Source organism: Wyeomyia smithii, chromosome 3, assembly GCF_029784165.1.
Source record: "Wyeomyia smithii strain HCP4-BCI-WySm-NY-G18 chromosome 3, ASM2978416v1, whole genome shotgun sequence".
Classification (NCBI taxonomy): Eukaryota; Metazoa; Arthropoda; class Insecta; order Diptera; family Culicidae; genus Wyeomyia; species Wyeomyia smithii.
The window spans coordinates 255,144,584-255,165,460 of NC_073696.1; the positions used below are offsets into that span (position 1 = coordinate 255,144,584).

Consider the following 20,877-nt stretch of genomic DNA (forward strand, 5'->3'; position numbering starts at 1 on the left):
TGGTGTTCAATTGTATAAAACATAATCGATTCAAACTTTAAATTCTTCCGTCCCGGGAAGTCCCGAGATGGAATTGCCCGGAGTTCTGATGGGAATTTTGTTTAGTGGTAGCAAAATTTATTCGCAATCGGATTTGGGGGAGTAGAGCCTCAAAGCGGCCAGGGTTTCATTTTTTTTGAAACATTTTTTTATTGCCAGATGTGCTTTTTTTCGATTTTTCTTAGAATAGGGAATCTGATTTAGCAAATTTCAACAATGAACATTTGAAGTTGCCCATCGAGGGACACTATTTCAATCACCCCGGAACTATTTCAAGCAGTTTATATCTGTTTGCAGAGGATTTTCTTCAGCACTCAAAAGGTGCCTAAAGGTGCCTAATTTGAGTTGACTTTTCGATTGATGTTGATAATTTCTCTGTTATGAACAGTAGTTTATATATTCGTGAGAAATTCGTGAAATTGTTGATATTGATTAGAATTCAAGAGTTTGAGGACCATGTTCTTTGACTGGTTAAAATAGGTACTACTGTATAAGCAGTTCTGCACCCCATTTCCAGGAATTCTGGGAAATCAAATTTTCGTTCCCTGAACCCCGGGTAACTGAAAACCGTCGCAAATAGACGCTCTAATTGCGACTCATAAACTGTTTTCTCTGCAAGGGTGTTGTTTAGCAAAGCAAAGCGTTGGTGCTACATTCCAAATCGGAACTTGACCTTCTGTTTATTTATACACAGCCTTCGCAGCCGACTATTTAGTGTACAGGACAATTGCGGGGCTAACGCTACGATCCTACTGACGCTAACAGTCTCTCCCGAGACGAGACTCGAACCTACGACGACTGGCTTGTTAAGCCAGCATCGTACCTCGAGACCATCTGGGTGTTGTTTAGATTATGCATTATTATAGACAATTGACAGAGATCTATCAGTCTATGAGTTTCTAAAATTTGGACAGTAAAATTTAGGTCAGCAATTCTGCAATCGATCTTTTTCGTCAAAATTCGATGTTATTATATCTGCAAAAGCAAGTTCAACAGAAAACCATCGGATTCAACTTCTTAACTTTGTTTTGCTATCCTGTGACTTAGATTAATTTCTACCGATTGTTTTACACATTTCACACAAAATCGTTCTAAAGTATCATTAAATGAACGACTAGTTCACTAAATTTTGACATAACATAAATCAACCGGCGATTACGCAATCGAGAATTAAAGTGAAAAACCACACTTAAGCTCGATCAGCCAATACTGATTTGATGGATGACAACAAACTAGCTTCGCTAACGGCACGTTAATGCAATAACAATAAAACACCCTCGACAACAAGAACATAACAACACTGATGACAAAGCGCGCTGCACAACATTTCGAACGTAAACAGCGAGCATCAATAGCGGCAGCAGTAGAGGCGCTAATCCACACAAATCACTGCGACATCGTAGCTCAGCTCAAGTGATCCACACAAATTCCTACCGTTCAGTGGTGTTAATAGGGGACCGATATTACCGAATGTTACATACAGTGACAACTACAACATCGATACGTACAAAGAAGCACTACTGTAAGGCGCGCGCACGTTAAACTGACGCAGATCGGAGCTGTGACGGCGGCAGCTGGCAGCGGTGACTTTCCTGATCAACCGCAACCACAGGCAGCCAGCCAGCCCAAACACCTACAACTAACCTTCATAAATCTTTATATAAGCACCCCCGCAGTTCCCACCGTGCTGCTGGCAGAATCGAAGACACTGCATGATCTCCTCCCAGCGGATGCGATTCTGGCGAGATTCACACAAACGGATGATAGACCGGGGACGGACCGAGTATGAACCCACTACAAACTGGCTCAGAGTCGACAAGAAGCTAGTATCCACACATCTTCTATTTCATCTTGAGGGAAATCAATTCGAAATATGAATATTTGTTCAGAATATTTTCGGTTGTTTGCACTGCGCAAACATCGCACTCACTTTGAATCTTGAACACGATCGTACGATCGCCGGATTTGCGAAGGCCACTTTTCACTTGTCTACGATCACGTAATTACACCCGTTTTCCGCTCATACCAAGTCCTTGCAGTCTCAAAAGTTGCTAAACTTTACTCCGCTCTGATATTCGTTTGCGATAAGCTGCTAGCTTGTGGTTAAAAATCCGGTTTAGTGGCGTCAAGATAATTATTTAATTATTCATGGCAACTGTAAATTTGAATGGAGGACCAATTTGGTTGCTAGCACTTTTTTCCTTTCAATCACACACCGAACACTTCCAACGATTCGCAATCCAAAAAGCGGCAAATTCCAAAGCAAATCAATCGACTTTTATCCGCAATTATTGCTTCAAAACGCACTTGTACGATATTTTTAATAACTCTTTCATCACAACCGAAGGCATAGCAGCGTTTCACCGTAGGTGAAGCGTTTACACTGCTGTGGCACAGCTGTTGCAGATCTTCCGATTCCGATCGTTACCTTCTTCGAATCACACACTGCAGATTATCAATCCGTTCTCGATCAAAACGCTACTGGCTAGTGTAGGAAGTGCCAGTGGGACACCAGAACACGGCACACCGTCACCGTTGCCAAACACAAACAAAAACATAACACTCGTCAAATTCGCGTGTCCGAACGAGAGATGATCAGAATAACCGCGCGCCGATCGACCTACGAACGTCGAGTAGTAGATGTATCGCTCAAGAGCTTTCGAACTCAACAACCACCAAAACAACACTGACCGTGGGTCTCGCTCCACCGGCGAGATCCAGCAGTTTTGTGGTCGCTGCTGGTAAACTCTGCGTAGAAAAAGCGAACGAACAAACAAATAACAAAGCAATGACTAAGGTTTCTCTCTCTCTCTCGCACTTGAACGAACAAAAAAAATCGCGACTTACGCTCTCCAGTCAACTTCGAGCAGAATTACGGCGCGATCCGGAGGAGGAGGAACCATTCCGCGTCAGGTCGGAGTAATGAATAAGACTCACGGCATGGCGGTACGCGGCGACTAGCAATGGATTTTTTTCAAATTGTGATCATAGCAGAACGGAGCTTTCGCTTCACCTGTGCGACAGACAGAGGTTCGTGTGTGGGTCGCGTCTGGTACTCACTCTCTCGAAAAAAGCTTTCAAGCTGTGACCCGCGTGAATCGCGCGATCGCTTTCAACTCGAAAGGGTTACCACTCGTTCTCTCGCTCTTCTGACCGTTGTGGCCAGACATGGCTAGGGATGTTCCAGATGCACACGCGGAATATACGAGAAGAGCTAATTGATTTGCAATCATAGGATTTTGATCAAGGTAAATAGGTCGATGCATGCACACGGTTGCTGACGAATGATTTGTGGGGTAAATCCGGAATGGAAAATACTGATCGGAATGTTGCACAAGGTCGAACAACAAAGCTTACAACAATGGCACATGTAGGCACATGTAGGCTTAGAGACAATAAATGTGATGATTTGTGGTTTACCGAAACGGTTTATACGACATAATAATAATACATTTTCGATACACCTGCCTAAAATAGAAGCAGAATTAATTCAATGTAAGTGTACAAGGTGTACAATAAACGAAAAAATATGTCGATTATCCACCGACAATGCTTGTATTGCTGTAGCCGAGCGCTCAGAGACGTAGCACGTATCGTTTCTTTTAAATTTTCTCGATTATGTTCTATGCTTCAATCAGGGGCGACTCGTCCATAGGTGCAACCTGTGCATTGCACACGGGGACGCCAGGCAAAAAATATATTTCAGACGCAAATTTATATCAATATTTTATTGGTTTTTAGTTTACTTTCAAATAGTAATGACTAGAATGACTTGCGTCATTGCGGACATGATTGTGATTACTTCCTCAAATTTTTATTTCAATATTTGTAGTTGAACAGGCAGATTCAAAAGCCACGAGTCGCCCCTGGCTTCAATTTAAATCTTTTTCATCAATTTTTTCATTATTTACTCGCATTTTGCATTCTATTTCATAAAAGACTGTTCAGTACGTAACCAAATTTTCGCCATTCGTCAATAGATGGCGCCAACAGCAAGTGATGGCAAGATATATATCTAAAGCGTAATGAACCCAGCGGACATATGGTAAACAAATCGCTTTGACACGATAGCGCTTTTGTTGTGACGTCATATACTTTAAGTTGTGTGAAAATGTGTGATTTTATGCCAAATAATCGTCATTTGAGGGAAGTATCACTTTTTTTATTTCATTAACAAAAACAACGACTTAAGCGCACCGAGAGTTAAACAAAGATTACGGAAATGCTGCTCTATGTGTGTGCTGTGATTGGTCCCCGTTATTTAGATACGATAATTTTGATGTTGACAACTGTTTTTTTTGCCTGTGTTGAAACGGCTTCAGCGACAAAAAAGGAATGGTTTCCTTCATCGCATCGTGACGGGCGATGAAAAATGGATTCATTACAGCATGAAAGCCATGGGAACTGTCCGGTCATGATTCTCAGTCGTCAACTTGGCCGAATATACACGCTGCGAAGCTTATTCTGTGTATTTGGTGGGGCCAGGTCGGTGTTATTTAATCTGAGCTGTTGAAACCGAACGAAAATGGGGAACGAGACCGATTTCAATTGATGCGATTTAGCCGAGCACTGTGCGAAATACTGCTAAAATATGAGCAGAGGCATAAAAAAGTGATTTTGCTGCATGACAACGTTCGTCCTCATGCTGCCTGTTTGGCGGCCAAAGTCGCTAAAATTTACACAGAAACGCTTAAATGGGAAGTCCTTGACCCCTGTCAGAAAGAAGGGACAAAGTTGTAGCTAGCGAAAGGCAATACAAATTTCTTACGAATGCTTACATAGAGAAAGAGGGGGATTCGAGAAAATCTTACGTAAGATTGAAAAAATATAAAATATAAACGAAATTTACAAAACTTGAAAAAAAATTGAATTATTTCTCGCTGAGATCTCAAAAGTTGAACCTTGGGAAAGCGTGATTTCAACTTAGCTGAATGATTATGTACTTTACTTCGTATACTTAATTTTCAATTTTATTAACTTTATCATGATATTAACTGAATTGGTTAACTTGTTTTGTTTTTATTCTTTACGAATGCACCATGTGTAAAATAAAAAATTCTCTTAAAAAAAATTTTTTTTCCTGGAAAACAGAATCTTGCTTAAGATTTGTGGGGGGGACTATTGCAATATCTTACTAAGCCTTATTATGGGGGGAGGGGGGTGGTCGAAAATTTCGGAGAAAGTTCTTACGTAATTTGTGGATGACGCCCATACAACTGCCTTGAATTCGAAATTAATCATGTTATTTGAAAGCTACAATATGCTTATTAACGCCACCATTTTCTTGTTACGCGGTGAAAACAATGGATAAGTTTCAAGGTCAAATATGCACATACATTTTCTATACAATTAGTTTATTTCCCTAATGCGGGCATCAAAAAAGGTAGACGAAATACTATGCTAATAAATCGGTGTCGTATTCGGGCATAACTTCTGACGAACCTATCTGTGGGAAGTAGGTAACGGACCAGTTGCAGCAGTCTAGCAGTGGAAGTGATTTATAAGTACTCTCGCAATACGATCTTTTCCAGTTGTAACCTACTTGTTGATGGGTATGATTGTATGCGCTAGTTGTGTATGCTGTCCTTTGTAATGAAGAGGTAATTAGAGATACTTTCACGGTAAGGAAGCAGAAATTTTGCATCAGCCGACGATACGTAATGCCCGCGTTGTGTGAAAATTTTGTTAGTTCGCGTCTTACAGCTGGCCTGTACACAAATGGTTGTGCAATCATAGTTTCATAGCACATTTCGTTTGCTTTCCTTTCTATTGAAGAGTCATTTCTCTGACACGGACATCATAAAGTTAGAGCGAGTTTACTTTCATCGAGGAGCAATGCCAAGCAAATTCGTCTTCCTGTTGACTGATATCTCCGTTGATCTACGGGTTTGTTTCACTCCTACGGATATATTTTGATCCGTGTATAAAATCTTGGAACTTTTGAAACCCGCTACGGAAATCTGCGAATTTTGCAAAATATCTACGGAAATCTACGGATTTCTTGCTATCCCGGAATATTTCTGACATCTCTGGTTGGGTTGGTTTAGCAAATAATGTTTGCTTTTACTTTTACTAAATAGTTAAATAGTATAGTTGATTTTTCTAACACAGACATCAGAAACGTGGACCCCACCTTCCAAGCGTAAGATGGTGTTTCCCAGAAAGCGAAAGTCGCCATTTTTTTAAAATTCAAAACGGTATCTGGGATCGATTTTTGGTTTTTGTGCATAATCTAAATCATTTTATGTTGTTTTGATTTGGTTGAGACGGGTGTTTCAAGCGTGTGAGGCCCCCCTCCCCCCTTCAAAGAGTTAGGAGCGGTGTCAAACCATCATAGAAACATTTCTTTTACTCTAAAATCCTCACATTAACTCTAATACTTTTTCCATGCACTTTCTATTTTTTCTAGAGTTTCTTCTGTATTTATTCGTTTTATTATTTGCTTTTTTTTCGTTGTATTTTCAGTTCATTACTTTTTGCCAGAAAAAAAATTACTTTCATTTACTTTAATTGTTTTAATTTTTATCAAATTTTTTTGCCATCCATAATTTATTTTCCATATAATTCTTTAATTTCTCGAACAATTAACTTTTTTGTTAATTTTTATTTCTTACAATTCTCACAAGCAACGTAAATTCAAAAGTATACAAAAGTTTTAGTGCGATTTTTTCAATAAACCTTGCGACTCAAAACCTCTATGATAAATTTCTGTCACTTTTAGTAGCCTGAATAAGTTCACTTCACGATCACGGTGATCATGCGTGGTGCAAAAATTACGTAACGAAAAAAAAAAGATTCCAAGACTCCCCTTATGTAACAATAAGTAACGTTTGATGGAACCCCCTTCCCTAAAGTTGCGTAACGCTGAATAATCTTTTCTCTCTAATTTCCCTGTTTTTAATATTCTCCCCCCTTTCATGCGTTACGTAATTTGTGTACAACGCCTTAAAAGTGTGTTCCTAAACCAACAAGTTGGAAAAAGAAATACCACCCCCATCATTTTTACACAATTTTTTTTTAAGTAATGACAGACAACTTTAAATCGTTCTTGTGACACGTTGGTTGTACTGAATGCACCGCAAATGTGATCTTACGTGCTAACACATACTGTGCCTTTCATGTTGAATAAGATTTGAAAATCCGTGCTTGAAGTATTAGCTTACCTGTAAGAAGAAAAAAAAAAGAAATAAAGTTTGGTTAAATAATTTAACAAAGGGTTGTGTTTCATTTAAAAAAGGTTTCCCGTATAACGAATATGTCAAAAAGGTATGATTCGGCACTAAATTATGTATCAAACCAAAAACATGTTTTGGGAACGCCTTGACGCTTGACTAATCAATCCCCTCTCGTGTCAGAATGCAACCGGAACCCAATTAATTCGCAACCAAACGATGACTCAAAATTCTCCACAGAAGACGACCTTAATTTATTATCCCACCAAGATACTCAACTACCGTCGCCTTCTGGGCAAAACCATTCTCGAACTGTTGCGGGCGCAGAGAACAACAATCAGTCGCGTCGACCAAATGAATCCGGTAGGATCTACGCCTGACTGCCGCTTACTGTTTGTCCTTGACCAGCGAAAAGAATCCAATCCAAACCAGTGATGGTCACTAAGTTACACACCAAAGTTAGAACTGAGTCTCCTTTTACGGGTCTGCTAATTGATTTATTGTTTTGAAGAAATTTTAAACTCCCATGACGGCAGATGGTTTGCGTTAAAACTAATAGCAGAGCAACTTATTAGCCGCTAAGCACTTAGTCATTGCAGACTTTTCTTCGTCTAGTACGCAAAGCAGCAGCACGTCGCACATTCCGAGCGGACACAGACGGTCCGAGTAGTTTTTTCCACGGCTATCGATCACTTCCCAGTAGGTCGTATTATCTTTCAAGAAGTTCAACAAACTACCTTGCAACGTTCCTACGTTCGGTCGCAGGCCGAAAGCTCATGCTGTATGAAATGTTTGGTTTACCGTCTCACTGTTCGCGCATATTTTTACCGCTGCCCGTATGCTGGACGGGGCGAATCGAATCATAAGGCACACCGAAAACCGATTGCAATTGTGTGTGCTGCTGGTTCTTCACTTGTGTGCAGGCGCAACCAGCATCGGTACACACTTCAATCAGCAAATATATGCGAAGAGGCTCTCGAGGGAACTTTTCAAGCAACACCACCCACATACAACACCGCAAGTTCCAGTCCACCTGAAACAACAGTTTCGTGCAAATAAAGTCAATGTTCCGGTTCTTCATCAATAGTCATTGTGAAGCTTGAACTTACCGCTGTTAACAAATAATTGACAAAATTTGACTCCAAGAAGATAACCAGTTGTCAGTCTGTTTGCCTTTCTGGTGGACTCAAAATAGCGCAATTTATGGCAAGCCTATTTGTACGCACACGTACGCAAGAATGCGTAGGCTCATTCTGCCAGAACGCAAAGTCCGCGATCGGCAAAAATCCATGCGAAATGCGGAACGAGAGGACGAGTCAAACCTGTTTTCCGAAATCTTTTGCACGGCACCCGGAGATTATCGCTGTGATGCCATAGTTTTTTTCCCTTTCCCATGTTCCGTCGCGGAACAGCGTCGACAAAGACGACGACGACGCGCGCCAGGCCTTCGGGGATGTAGGAAGGAATGTGGATATCTTCTACCCATTCCCGGTTCTACCCCCGGTTCCCGGTTCGGTAATGGCGAATAGATGGGCGAGGAGGAGCATTCGCAAAGCCAACCGAGCCAGCCGACAATGAATTAAAATTCCAAGTTCTTCGCGAGATTTTTTCCTCTCTCTCTCTCTCTCTCTCTCTCTCTCTCTCACACTCTTCCGATGGATTAGACGTTCTCCTGTGCCTTGTGCTGCTGGGTGGGTAAATCTTGCAGATTGGAGCAGAAAAAAATACGATGTTTGTGATGATATTTGAAACTGCGACGTCACTGTCAAGGGGATTTTTTCATGACTAGAGATACCATAAAAAATGCTTAGTTTGCATCGATCGAAAAATTCACAGGAATGCAAGTCATAGAACGTCAACGAAAACTTTTACACAAGAGGGATTCTACGTCAACTCGTCTGTGGAAACCTTAGAAAATGTGATTGAAAATTTGTGAGTTTTGTGTCATTGATAATTTAAGCAACTTTTCATACTTCAGGGTGGCCACTCAAAATCGATTTTCGATTTCCCGGTTTTTTCCCGGTTTTCCCGATGAAATTTATTTAAATTTCCCGGTGTTTTGTTCTTTTAAAATATGAGAAAAACATCAATTTTCACGTGTTCATTTATGTCCTTGCCAAATAGTGATATGAAACAATAAAAAATATTTTTTCTTCTTCGCTTTTAGCTGTTTGCGACTTTGACAAGTACCTTCATAGAGACCTCTTGCACAATTTTCGCCCTTTTTATCTCCAAGTCGTTAACAATCTTAGCCTTCTCGTGCTTTCTTAAGTCCAGCTTTTACTCTCTGTATACCTGGTTTTGAGCTTGCAATGCTTCTTTTTTAGAGTGTTAATGAATTTAACCATCGAACTTCGTTTTGCGTTAGGGCTTAAAAGTTTTGTCTTCTCAAAAAAGTCCTCATGCATAATTTAATCTAAGACTTAGGGAAGAAGAGCCTTAGAATAACCAATCAAAAATTGCACATGCAACTGTTATTTTTTATGCCAAACGTCTTAGAAATGCACGAGGTCTGTCATCTCAAACCAATTTTTTTTTTCGAGAAACATCGATTCTGGGACTTACAAAGTTTTCGAGCTGGGCCCAATGGCATGTATGAGAGATTTTCTCAGACCCGTAAAATAAATTCGACCGGCACTCTGAATCAACAACTTGAAAAAATTATTATTTAAAACAAATAAGAATAGAACGCGACTTTTTCTGGAAATCCGAATGATAGACCACAGTAATCCCGAAATCCGCCGTAAAAAACGTGTCAAAAATCACAGCAAAAACTGTGTAAAAAGCAATTTGGATGTATTTCTGAACAAAATAATGACAGTTTTTCATGAATTCGATAACTATGAGCTCCTTTTTTGAAAAATAATTTTTGCTTGAGTCCACAAGTTTTTAAATGTTTTTTTTTTTTTATTTCCCTGATCAAGCTTGATTTTATTCAACGCAGATCTTGCTACGAAGCTGCTGCTGACTTTGGCTGAAACCAACAAACAGCTTTTCCATAACTGACAGAATCATGCCAATGAGATCATTATGCAAAGAAAATTACAGATTTTGACGTTGACGTTTCGTCAGAAATTGTTGAACAAATGAAACGGCAGACATGCAGGATCTCGATTTTCTCGGCGAAAAGCCTAATTTCCCGGTTATCCCGTCTTTTTTCCCGGTGATTTGGAATTCCCGGCTTTTTCCCGGTTTTCCTCGTTTTTCCCGGTAGAGTGGCTACCCTGATACTTAATATCTCAAAATCAAATCCTGATATTTTTTTACGACGGACAGTTTTTCAACAGTTCCACAAAAAATGTCCCAGTTTTAATATTTTTTTTAAATTATCATTTTTGATTTGGCTGAAACTTTGCATCACATCTGTTCAACTAAAGAACCAAAAATGAGACAAAATCTTTCGGTATCGACATCTTACGCTTATATTCCATTCATTCAATGGAAGGACTATATCAGCCGAATCCTTTGTTCTCCCCGGTACTGGTATAGCGAGGGTGCCTTTTCATGATAATCGTACAGTACCACCCGTTTTCATGTAGATATATTTTTAATGAATTTCATTGTTGCCCAAGTTGAAAAACTGAATATCTTGACTAACGACAATCATTTTTTTACATTGTACCTAATGTCGTAAGGGGCAATGCACATACCACGTGGACAGTTTTTTAACGTACCCGACGGGTTCGGGTTTGAAAATTTTGAAAGTGTCGGGTACGGGTCGGGTTAGGGTTTTTGTGAAAAAAATATTTTCGGGTTCGGGTCGGGTTCGGGCTTGAAAATGTCGGGTTCAGGTCGGGTTTGGGTATGAAAACCCGAAACCCGACTATAAAATCTATAAAATCTCGGGTTTCACAATTTCGGGTTCGGGTCGGGTTCGGGTTTCAAAGAAATAAAATTTTCGGGTTCGGGTTTGTGCTACTTGTTTAATTTTTTGGAACACGACTCATTTTGAGAGGCTATTGAAAAATGCTATTTTGGGTAGATATTTATGATTACAAATCTTTTTAGAGCTAAACCTGTTTGTTTGATCGGTATGACGTCTTCGGTAAAGGTGTAGCTAAGTATTTTGTCTTTCCAAAAAAATATACTCTCCAAAAAAATTATTTTTTTGTGAAAAATAGGTAAAATAAAAATTAAAAACTAATTATATGTCAAAGTGTCTTTGACAAAGTTATAGATAATACTTTTGTCCTTTCATAAAAATATACGCTGTGAAAAAAATTAAACCTTTAATTAAAAAATCATAACTTTTTTTTCCTGATTTCTCCATGATCGGACCGGTTGCATTGTTTATCAAAAACGACTAAGTGTTTATTGAGTAAAAGACTCAGTCCGCCTTCCGAAAGATCCAGAATGACCGTCAAAGAGGACAATTTTAAATACTGATCGTAGAGCGTCTCGGCTTTTTTCTAAAGCCTTTCGGCGGTTTTTATTAGTGTTGGATACAAGTTAGTTATCTATTGATCACGCTCGAATGCAACAATGCAAGTAATGTAGCAAACAACTTTATGTAGCTCTGCGTCAATTTTGCGATCATGGCTTCGAACACATCCCTTCTGTTTTTTTTTTTGCATGTCAAATGAAAGCAGATAGCATAAGACGCAACGCACTCTCAGTTACGCTGTTGCGCGTTGCATATTGCAGTTATGCGCCTGGAAGACAACAAACTTTCGTTGGTGTTGACAAACATGAGGATGGAGTTCAACCATCCGATAGTAAAATGATAGTTTGAACAGAAGCAGCCACTTATATAGCCCTAAGAGATGATGTAGGAGGCTACACCCGTATTGTACCTTTTTTCTCCTTTTTGTTTTCTCCCAGTTTCGTTAGACGCACGACGCAATGAATCACATTTCATGTTGGCAACCAGCGGCAAGGGACCGATTGAGCTCCCACATACTCAACGATATCATCCGTACTGTGTTGCATCTAGGAACGACAAGCGTTTTTTTTTTTACTTTTCTTGTCGGACGGAAGCAAATAGTAGAAGATGCAGCAAACTCTCATTTACGCAACAGTTTGCCACGCTGTTGCGCGTTGCATATTGCAGCTGTGTGGCTGGAGGACAGCATTCTGTCAGTGCTGACAGCCATGAGGACAACCGTCTGTTGAGGCATTCCATCATTTTGATTCTTAAAATTATGTGCATTAAAGTGATACAAAATTTTGATTTGTATATAAAAATATGGCATCACTGAATTTTTTTCCTGTGTGGACTTCTTCACTGCGACCAGAATCTTTATGTATTGTGAGATATGCCCGGGTGTCTGTTGTATTCCGCACTTCGGTTATTAGTAATGCCGCTATTGAGAAGTGGCATGCTTTTTTTATAATATATGTGCTTGTGTGATATGTGATTTTACCCTTCCTTTTACAGAGGTGGGATGGCTTTCTCGGTCTTGAAGAATTAAAACGACTAGATTTTGGTCAACCTACCGAGGTTGACCAAAATCTAGTCGTTTTAATTCTTCGAGACCGAGAAAGCCATCCCACCTCTGTAACAATTATTGCGGTCGATCTCCGCTTCTACTTCCTTTTACAATTATAACTCCCTGGAGAAGTTCCGTTGTGTGCCTTCTTGCCATGTTTGATCGATAAAAGGAACTTATTTTCGTTGAGAGTAAGCCACACCAAAATCACCAATACCACAAAAGATCGAAACAATGGTCGCAGTGGTCCAAATCTTGGAAAAAAGCCACACCAAGTTATTATAGAATTCAGCGTAAGGGAAGGATGGAAGCCTGAGAATAAACCCATACTTAAGTCCTCTTTGACATCGGATGGCCTAATTTTACTAAGTTTCGGACCCACGACCATGCACTTGACAAAGCGGACTCTGTAAGATTGCGGCTACGCAGCTTTCCTGTTTGTGGTTTGACAACTGTCAATAGTAAGGTAATGTATCATAATCGGAACAATTAAGACTATTTTCATGGTAGATAGATTTTCATGTCCCATTTTCACCATTAACACTTGCGTACCCGACTTCTCCAGAGTCGAAAAAATAATTTTTCTTACCTGTCATTCCTCAAGATCTGAACCGATTTTGATCTAATCTTTTTCAAAAGATCACAAATTTATCATAGTTTTTTTTTGGGGACAAACCCCTCCCAGATGGTCTCGAGGTACGAGCTGGCCTAACAAGCCAGTCGTCGTAGGTTCGAGTCTCGACTCGGGAGAGACTGTTAGTGTCAGTAGGATCGTAGCGCTAGTCCCCAATTGTCCTGTACACTTAACAGTCGGCTGCGAAGTCTGTGTATAAATAAACAGAAGGTCGAGTTCCGAATCGGAATGTAGCACCAAGGCTTTGCTTTTTTTTTTTGGGGGACAATTCGAAATTTTCCGTTGATCCTGATTAATCGAGGGGAACCGTGGGGTAAGTACTCTTCCAGAGACACAGGCTAGATTAAAAACGGTAGCGAAAACTTGCTTGCGACATATCAAACTTAAGGTTTTTGCAAAAAAACACAAATTGGCGATCGGAATTTGGCCTGCATAATAAATGATTCTGTCTTGTAATCTCAGACATTTGAAAAGTTCATTCTCAGGTACGTAAAAAAATTTTCACTTCCACGACCTTCATTGTGCATCTAGAATGTCATCGCACAGAAAAAGAAAATTTTTCAGACAATGCGAATCTACTATTTAGTACGAAATAAAGCTAAAAGCTTTATTAGCAGGAAGACGTAACAGCACAATCGCATGAAAAATGTAAGATAATATTTGACTTTGAAACTTTACTCAATTTTCACCATATTCGTAGATCCTACACGCAAAGATCTAGTTTCGCACAGCTTGTGCTTTGATGTCGCACAGAAAATGAATAAAATGCATACCGCAAGATTTCTACAATGAGTACATTGACATAGATCGAAATTCGAACACAGGGCTTCGATTATATACAGTGTAATAGTTTTTACATGTTTGTTACCATTTTTGACCCTTCCGGCATGTTTGAGACATATCCGTCCTATTTATTTTGTTGCTTCTCAAAACTTTATATATGCCCTTTTCCAACAGAAATAATTTCTGGCTACGCCACTGCATCATGGAAGTAATTTTACGTTCGTAGATTGCAAATTTAAATATTTTTGTGTGATTCGATATTCCGGAAAAATCGATTATCCGAAGCAAAAAAAATCGATTCTGCGGATCATTGAGTGCGACCTGCCTATTAGGGTGGAACAAAAAATAAATGTTAGCTCCCATGCACTTTTCGTGTTCCTTATGGGTCCCATAACAACTGTGTAACTTTTCAGATCGATCGGTGAAACGCCCGATTTTTAAAGTTTCCATACGATTTTATATGGGAAAATCTACTTTTTCAATACTTATTCTCTAGATTCTCTGGCTCTTAAAAAAATATCATTACATGATATTCGTAGGAAATTTTCCTGGGAAAAACTCTTCTGAAGACCGTAAGCCGCTACGAGGCTTGTAGAAACAGCTATTCATCCCAAACTGATTTAATGTCTGACGGACAGCTCACCATTGAAATTTTTCAGCAATACTGCTACAGCATGCTGCTATTGCAATCTTGCTTAAGTATGAGAAATAATTTCGCGTGGAATTAATTTTCAAAGTGTGATTTTTGCTCATAGTATCTTCGGGGAAGCCTCCAAGATTAATTCAAGCGATATCATTTCTCATCACATGGTTGAATTTGCAACAGCAGTATTGCTAGTAAAATTCAATGGTGAGCCGTTCGTTAGATATTCAATCAGTCTGGGGTGAATATCTATTTTCACAAGCAAGGTAGCGCCTTGCGGTCTTCAGAAGAGTTTTTCCCAGGAAAATTTCCTATAAATATTATGTATTGATATATTTTTAGGAGCCAACTGGACATCTCTATAAAAAAGTTTCGGAAAAGTGTTTTTTTCCATATAAAATCGTATGGAAGCTTTTAAAATCGGGCGCAAATCTGGCGTTACACAGTTGTTATAGGACCCATAAGGAACACGAAAAGTGCATAAGAGCGAAAAAATAACATCATCGCTTTTTTCCCATATAACCGTGTTCCAGTCTACTTCCTATATCATAAATAGAAGATTCGTAATGTTTCTAAAACTTCGCTTTCAGGTAAACACTGATCGTGTCGGACGCTTAAAAACCGCGATTGTTGGTTGCATTTCTTCCACAATAGGAGCCTTCTGAAAAATATTACAAATACCAGCACAAATAATCATGACAATACTCATATCGGTTATTACTTCATAAGTGTACTGATTTGGAACCGTCTAATATAATTGCGTTATGTTCGTCACATTTATTAGCCAGGTTTCGATTTTAATCAGAAGTTGCGCCAGTTTTGCAAAAAAAAAAGTTTGGTTTTGCACCATGCAACTTTTACATATATAGTTTTTAGCAAGAATTTCTTGAAGAAAAAAAACTTTGGCCATATTAAAAGCGCAGGCCGGACTCTTTCAAGTATGCACCGAACTCATAAAATTTTACCGAAATCAGGAAAAGTGCCACCAACGAAATGGTGTGGAATTCCCCAAACGCGTTACAGCCTATAGCAAATGTTTGATACATTTATTCAGCTACTGTGCGCCTTGACCACTCCTAAGCGCTTCCGTTACCGCATACACAATCAAAAGGCACCAAAATCACCCCGGCGGCACCTGCAGAAGCTACACGCCGAAAAAGGCACAAGCCGATGTAAATTTGCTGAGAACACTAATCCAGCAACCGGTCAAGGTTATGCTACAAGGACAACCGGATTCGATAAAAATTCACCCAGAGGCAAAAATAAATGAGATTGCAAAAAAATTAAATAAAACAACAACAATCGTTTCGCCTGTCCGATCAAGAAAGATGCAAAAAAATGGAAAAGAATTTCATTTGAAATTCGCTATCCCCCAGACATGACAGTGCAGTACACGTAAAACTGAGCGTGACCAAAATTAAGACCTATCGAACCCAACCTCAGTTCGATTTGGTTGAGCTCAAGCTCAGGCTCTACGTGACAGTACAGCAGCGTATGTGAAGGGCATTCCAGCGTCGCTAACACACATAACTTAACGTTTATCGAGTCCCGTTTTTGGCACGATTGCTCGAACAAAAGCATCTCCCCATCAGCCGCTCGCTACTAGTCGGCCATTCAGAGTGTACTGTATATTTTTGATGTTATTATCGTTTTTGGTTTTATAGCCTGGCGTGTTTTATTTTTAGCACACACGTACATTTTTTTCGTTTTAGTGTTCGCTACTGTGCTACGGTGGCGTTGAAGGAACGAATCCTTTTTTTTTCTCGCTCCATTCTAAACTCAATTCGTGATTCTTGGGATTGTGCAAAATTGTAAACCTTATGACTCATCTAACCACGCCAGAGCGAAGCGAGCATTCGAGTGAATTCTACGGTACGGCTTCCGTTGGTAGCAGCAGTTTTAGGTTTGCATTTTTACCGTCTCGTGTTGTATGGCTATTTTGGTGTTAGCCAAAAGGGAGGCAATTGCGTAAAGTGAAATCGCTGCTCCTTTGAACCTTCGACCTTTTTGGCCCCGCCGGGTAAATGTACCAACAAAATTTTATCGGAATGGTAAACAATCAACATTTGGTTCGAACTGAAAATTCAGAATTGACTGACTCTTGACTTCGTGTTAAGCATGTTCTTTTATTTTGAAAATATTTTTCGAGAATAATCTGGCGAGTTTTTAAGCTGGGGACTCTCACTTCCTCAAATAATATTTTACACAAAGAGAATTGCACGAGTTCTTGGCTGTATTTTCTCATGAAGACTGTATTGTAATAAAATCACTTGAGTGCTTGTCATTTTTAAATTGGGATCTCGACTCGACTGCAGCAGTTATCGCGGCATAACATTCCTCAATGTTGCTTACAAATTCTCTCCCTGTTTTATAGCCTGAGGCCGTTGCAAAAAGCCTTTGTACACGCAAAAGTTGAATGGTGCGAAACCAGTACAAAATTGTGCGTTTTCAGCGCAAAAGTTGATGTAATTTGGAACCAGTACAATGATTGCGTGTTGGGCATAACGCAATTACTGCTCTAGCGTTTTTTCAATGTATTTGGCAACTCCTAACTACTACACTTAAACAGTTTCAACTGGTATCAAGCAGCATTGCAAAGCGAGCGAGAAGCAAAACCTTTCTCCTTCTTTCTGCTTGAGAACGAGACATATGCTACGCTTCTCAAGTCTTTTGCACACACGCTTTCGAGATACTCTTTCTTCTTCATGCATTCCCCGCAGCAAGCACGCACCCCCAGTATGAGTGACACTAACAACACTAGTATCAAGTATGTACAGCACGGGTATCTTGCTCATTTCGTAAAGCGACGAGACACGAGACCTTGCGCGTCGCAATACGAACCGAAAGAAAAACGAAAGAGCAACCAGCAAATTGTATATGACGTGTCTAGTCTTGTCGCACCCGCACGTACATGGGAATTCTACGAGCGAGAGAGAAATTTCTCTCGTCGCTTGAGAAAAAAGCTGCACAGGATGAGAAAAAATAATTATTCACAATTTAAAAGTGTTGCCATAAAAAATCAGCAACGCTTATGTGGCTTTGTGGAATGGAGGGTTTTCGGTGAAGCTACCGTTGATTACAAAATGTTGTGAAGAGAATTTTGTTTCGTTATTTTTTTGCAAATCATTCAATGGTACTTTCAAATGACCAAATCCATCGAGATAAATGGATCGAGCATTATAGCTATATAAATCTAGTGAGTTCGAAGTTGTTGTTCGCTGCTTGCACTGCTCCATGAGTAGCAGTCACTAATACACTCGACGTGAGAAATATAGTGTCGATATATGATACATATTCTGATTTCAATCTGTGTCAATGTATTCGCAGTACAACTGTTGCGTTATCCTTTTCACACATTTTTTGTGCGATTTTAGTGCAAAATTTGTGCGAATCGGGAAGACACAATGCTTGTACAAGACTTGAACTTTTGCGTGTAGGAGAGTACCAGTACCGTTTTCAAGAAATCCACTGATGAATCAACTGAACTTGTAAACTCATCATCTATTCATAGACTTCAAGGCGGCGTATGACTCAGTTAAGTTTATCAAGTTATGGCAAACTCGGTTTCAACACGGTGTAGCACAAGAAGCAAGCGTAAAAAGAAGCTTTACCATTATGCTCCTTGATTTATAACCACAGAGAAAATGAATGAAGGATTATGGTGTTTTTAAGGATTTTTAGGATCTAGGATTATAAACTCTACCAAAATAAAGTTCATGGTGGCTGGCAGAGGGTTTTCAATTTGTAATCAGCAGACCAAAACAACCCATAATATCATAATCATATGTTTGGACAACTTTTTTTTAATGTAGAACTCTTAGGAAGTTCTAGTACAGGAACGAAAAATCATAATTCTTGAAACAGAAAATGAGACATTCCAAGCTTCAACACGATACGGGTTGAGTTTTTACGTGCGTGAGAGCTCCATCGATTCTTTTCCACTGGTTGCCAACATGAAATATGCATCATTGCGTCTTGCGTTTAGCGAAATTAGAACAGACAAAACCTGGATTTCGAGGCGGTGTACGACTCAGCTAAGCGGATAGAATTGCAGCAAATAATAGACGGGCTTTTTTATGGACTACGTAGCCTTCCGCATCCTGCTAAAGCATTTGAAACTAGTAATATCTAGAATACTAACAGCAGCTGCTAACCGAGATTCAAACTCATATCTGACTTTTAAGACCACAGATGTCTTTACAAATCCACCTTGTAGCCAAATGGCGCACACATAAAAATTCACTGTCTAACTTAAAATAATGATGGAATACAATCTACTCTTCTTAATTACTGGAGTAGCGTGTGCGACGAGTGGATTTATTTTGCCACAGAATAGGACTTTCTAGATCAAGACCACAACAAACCCACCGTGCTGAGAGCAAAATAATCAAAGTTTCATATACAATCAGCGATGCCTTAGTTGCACAGCAGCTGTGAACTTTTGCATTTGTAACCGCATCCTACAACCACACTGCAACCACCAGTGTGGTTCGGTTGACAGGAACTCCCGTTCACGCGCGGCACACATGCACCAATACTAACAACGGAAACTGATTGTATTCAAGCGGCGTATTGTGCGAGTACAACTCCAGTGTCTACGTCAAAGGGCTCCCGGCCCGGAAACGGAGATGACGGCGGCTGGGCGGATAAAGGCACAGTAACCTCCAGTAAGTGGAAACCTTGTGCATTCACACCAGTGTTAATAGCCATTTGTTGTTGTGTATAGGAATTCCGGCATGCATCGAAGAACGGCGCATGCCTACCCCCAATTGTGTGGGATTGAATCGACTGTGGACAAATTTACAACTTGAGAGCAACGAACAATGTACGCACTTCAAATTGCATGTGACGTATTATCCAGTGAACGTTACGTTAAAAAAGTCCAACCAGGTGGGTCACAAGAGTATCGTAAACTGAGTTGTGCGCCGGTCAGAAGGGTATTTTTTACCAATCTTATCTAAACGCTCTTCCCAGAAGTACCGTCCCAATCGATAGTAGCTTCCGATCCGATAGTGGCTTCCGATCCGATAGCAGCTATTAAAACTGATAATTTTGAAGCGATTTCCGTTCAGTTGTTTTTAAAGTTTTAAGGTTGAAGGATGATATTTTATATAGTGTTGCTAATTTCTTTCCTCGTTGCGACTAAAGCAGATGGAAGTGGGAAACTACTTTGCACCGGAAACCATTTCTGCCGGAATCTGTCAGACGGAACTGTTCTACCGGATCCTGACGACTGTCGATACTATTATCTGTGTTTTCTGGGACACGACTGTCACCGAAGCTGCCCGTTGTTTCAGCAGTTCGATTATATCAGGTTGAACTGTTTACCGTTCAATTTGGCAGTATGTTACGATCCGTCAGCTACAACTACAGAAGAATCCACGACATTCACACCATCGGTTACCCAAGAAAAAACCACGGAACAAATAACAACAACGGAATTAACCACTGGAGAAGAAACTACGCAGCAAATAACAACAACGACGGCTGGTCAAGCAATAATCTGCGACGACGGTTTCACCGGACTGCTGCCCTATCCGAATGATTGTACAAAATTCTACGTTTGTTACGCAGATCAGGAACAGCCGACATTGAAGGACTGTTTGCAGGGTTACATCTTCTACGTGCCGTTCGGGGTTTGTCTTCCCGGCAATAGTGAAACGTGTGAATTGCATCATGACCATTGACGGCTCACACAGTAAATGAATCAATCCTAACTGCGATCCAAGTTTTATCTAATGGAAATAAATTCATATCGAACGAGTAAGAATCTTTTTTTATTTGAATAAGGCCAAACAATCTTCATTCATCATCCAACGATACTTTTTATATGTTCAGCAAATTTGTTTGTCATATGTAATTTCGCGTTTGTCCTAAAAGTGAAGACTACTTGAGAATCTTTTAAGTTTGAAATACGCTTTCTACATCGGTGTTTTATCAAACTTTCATATTTCCCTTGCGTTTTCTCTTAAACTATTCTGTGAGCTGTTACGTTGACAATAATCTTGTAACAAAAATGCATCTTTACATGAGTTCTTTTTTTAAATTACTCTCCGTCATTTCTTTGAAAATGCTCTGTTCTGTCAGTTAGAGGAACAATGGTCGGAATCAGGCTTTTTAATCAACAAACAGTCCTATAAAAAATAGAATAACCAAATACTAATCATATTGTATAAC

General features: G+C 39.7%; 2 protein-coding genes across 3 annotated transcripts in view; one reads left to right on the plus strand and one right to left on the minus strand.

The window, feature by feature from the left end:
* The window catches only part of LOC129729805 (tyrosine-protein kinase CSK), a 109,977-nt gene extending 107,053 nt beyond the window's left edge, over window positions 1–2,924 (minus strand). The window contains exon 1 of one of the 2 annotated variants that reach the window (XM_055688631.1): window positions 1,970–2,924. Coding sequence is in view for 1 of the 2 variants with exons in the window: in XM_055688632.1 (XP_055544607.1) it covers window positions 1,684–1,753 (70 nt within the window). In the remaining variant the exon portion in view is untranslated. Of the gene's footprint in view, window positions 1–1,683; window positions 1,935–1,969 lie in introns of those variants that run through there. The other variant, XM_055688632.1, reaches the window with a different exon arrangement.
* Window positions 2,925–19,437: 16,513 nt separating this feature from the next.
* LOC129729806 (uncharacterized) lies at window positions 19,438–20,459 on the plus strand. The gene has a single exon (XM_055688633.1). The coding sequence runs from the start codon at window positions 19,800–19,802 to the stop codon at window positions 20,385–20,387; it is 588 nt and encodes a 195-aa protein (XP_055544608.1). The 5' UTR covers window positions 19,438–19,799; the 3' UTR covers window positions 20,388–20,459.
* Window positions 20,460–20,877: the final 418 nt, after the last annotated feature.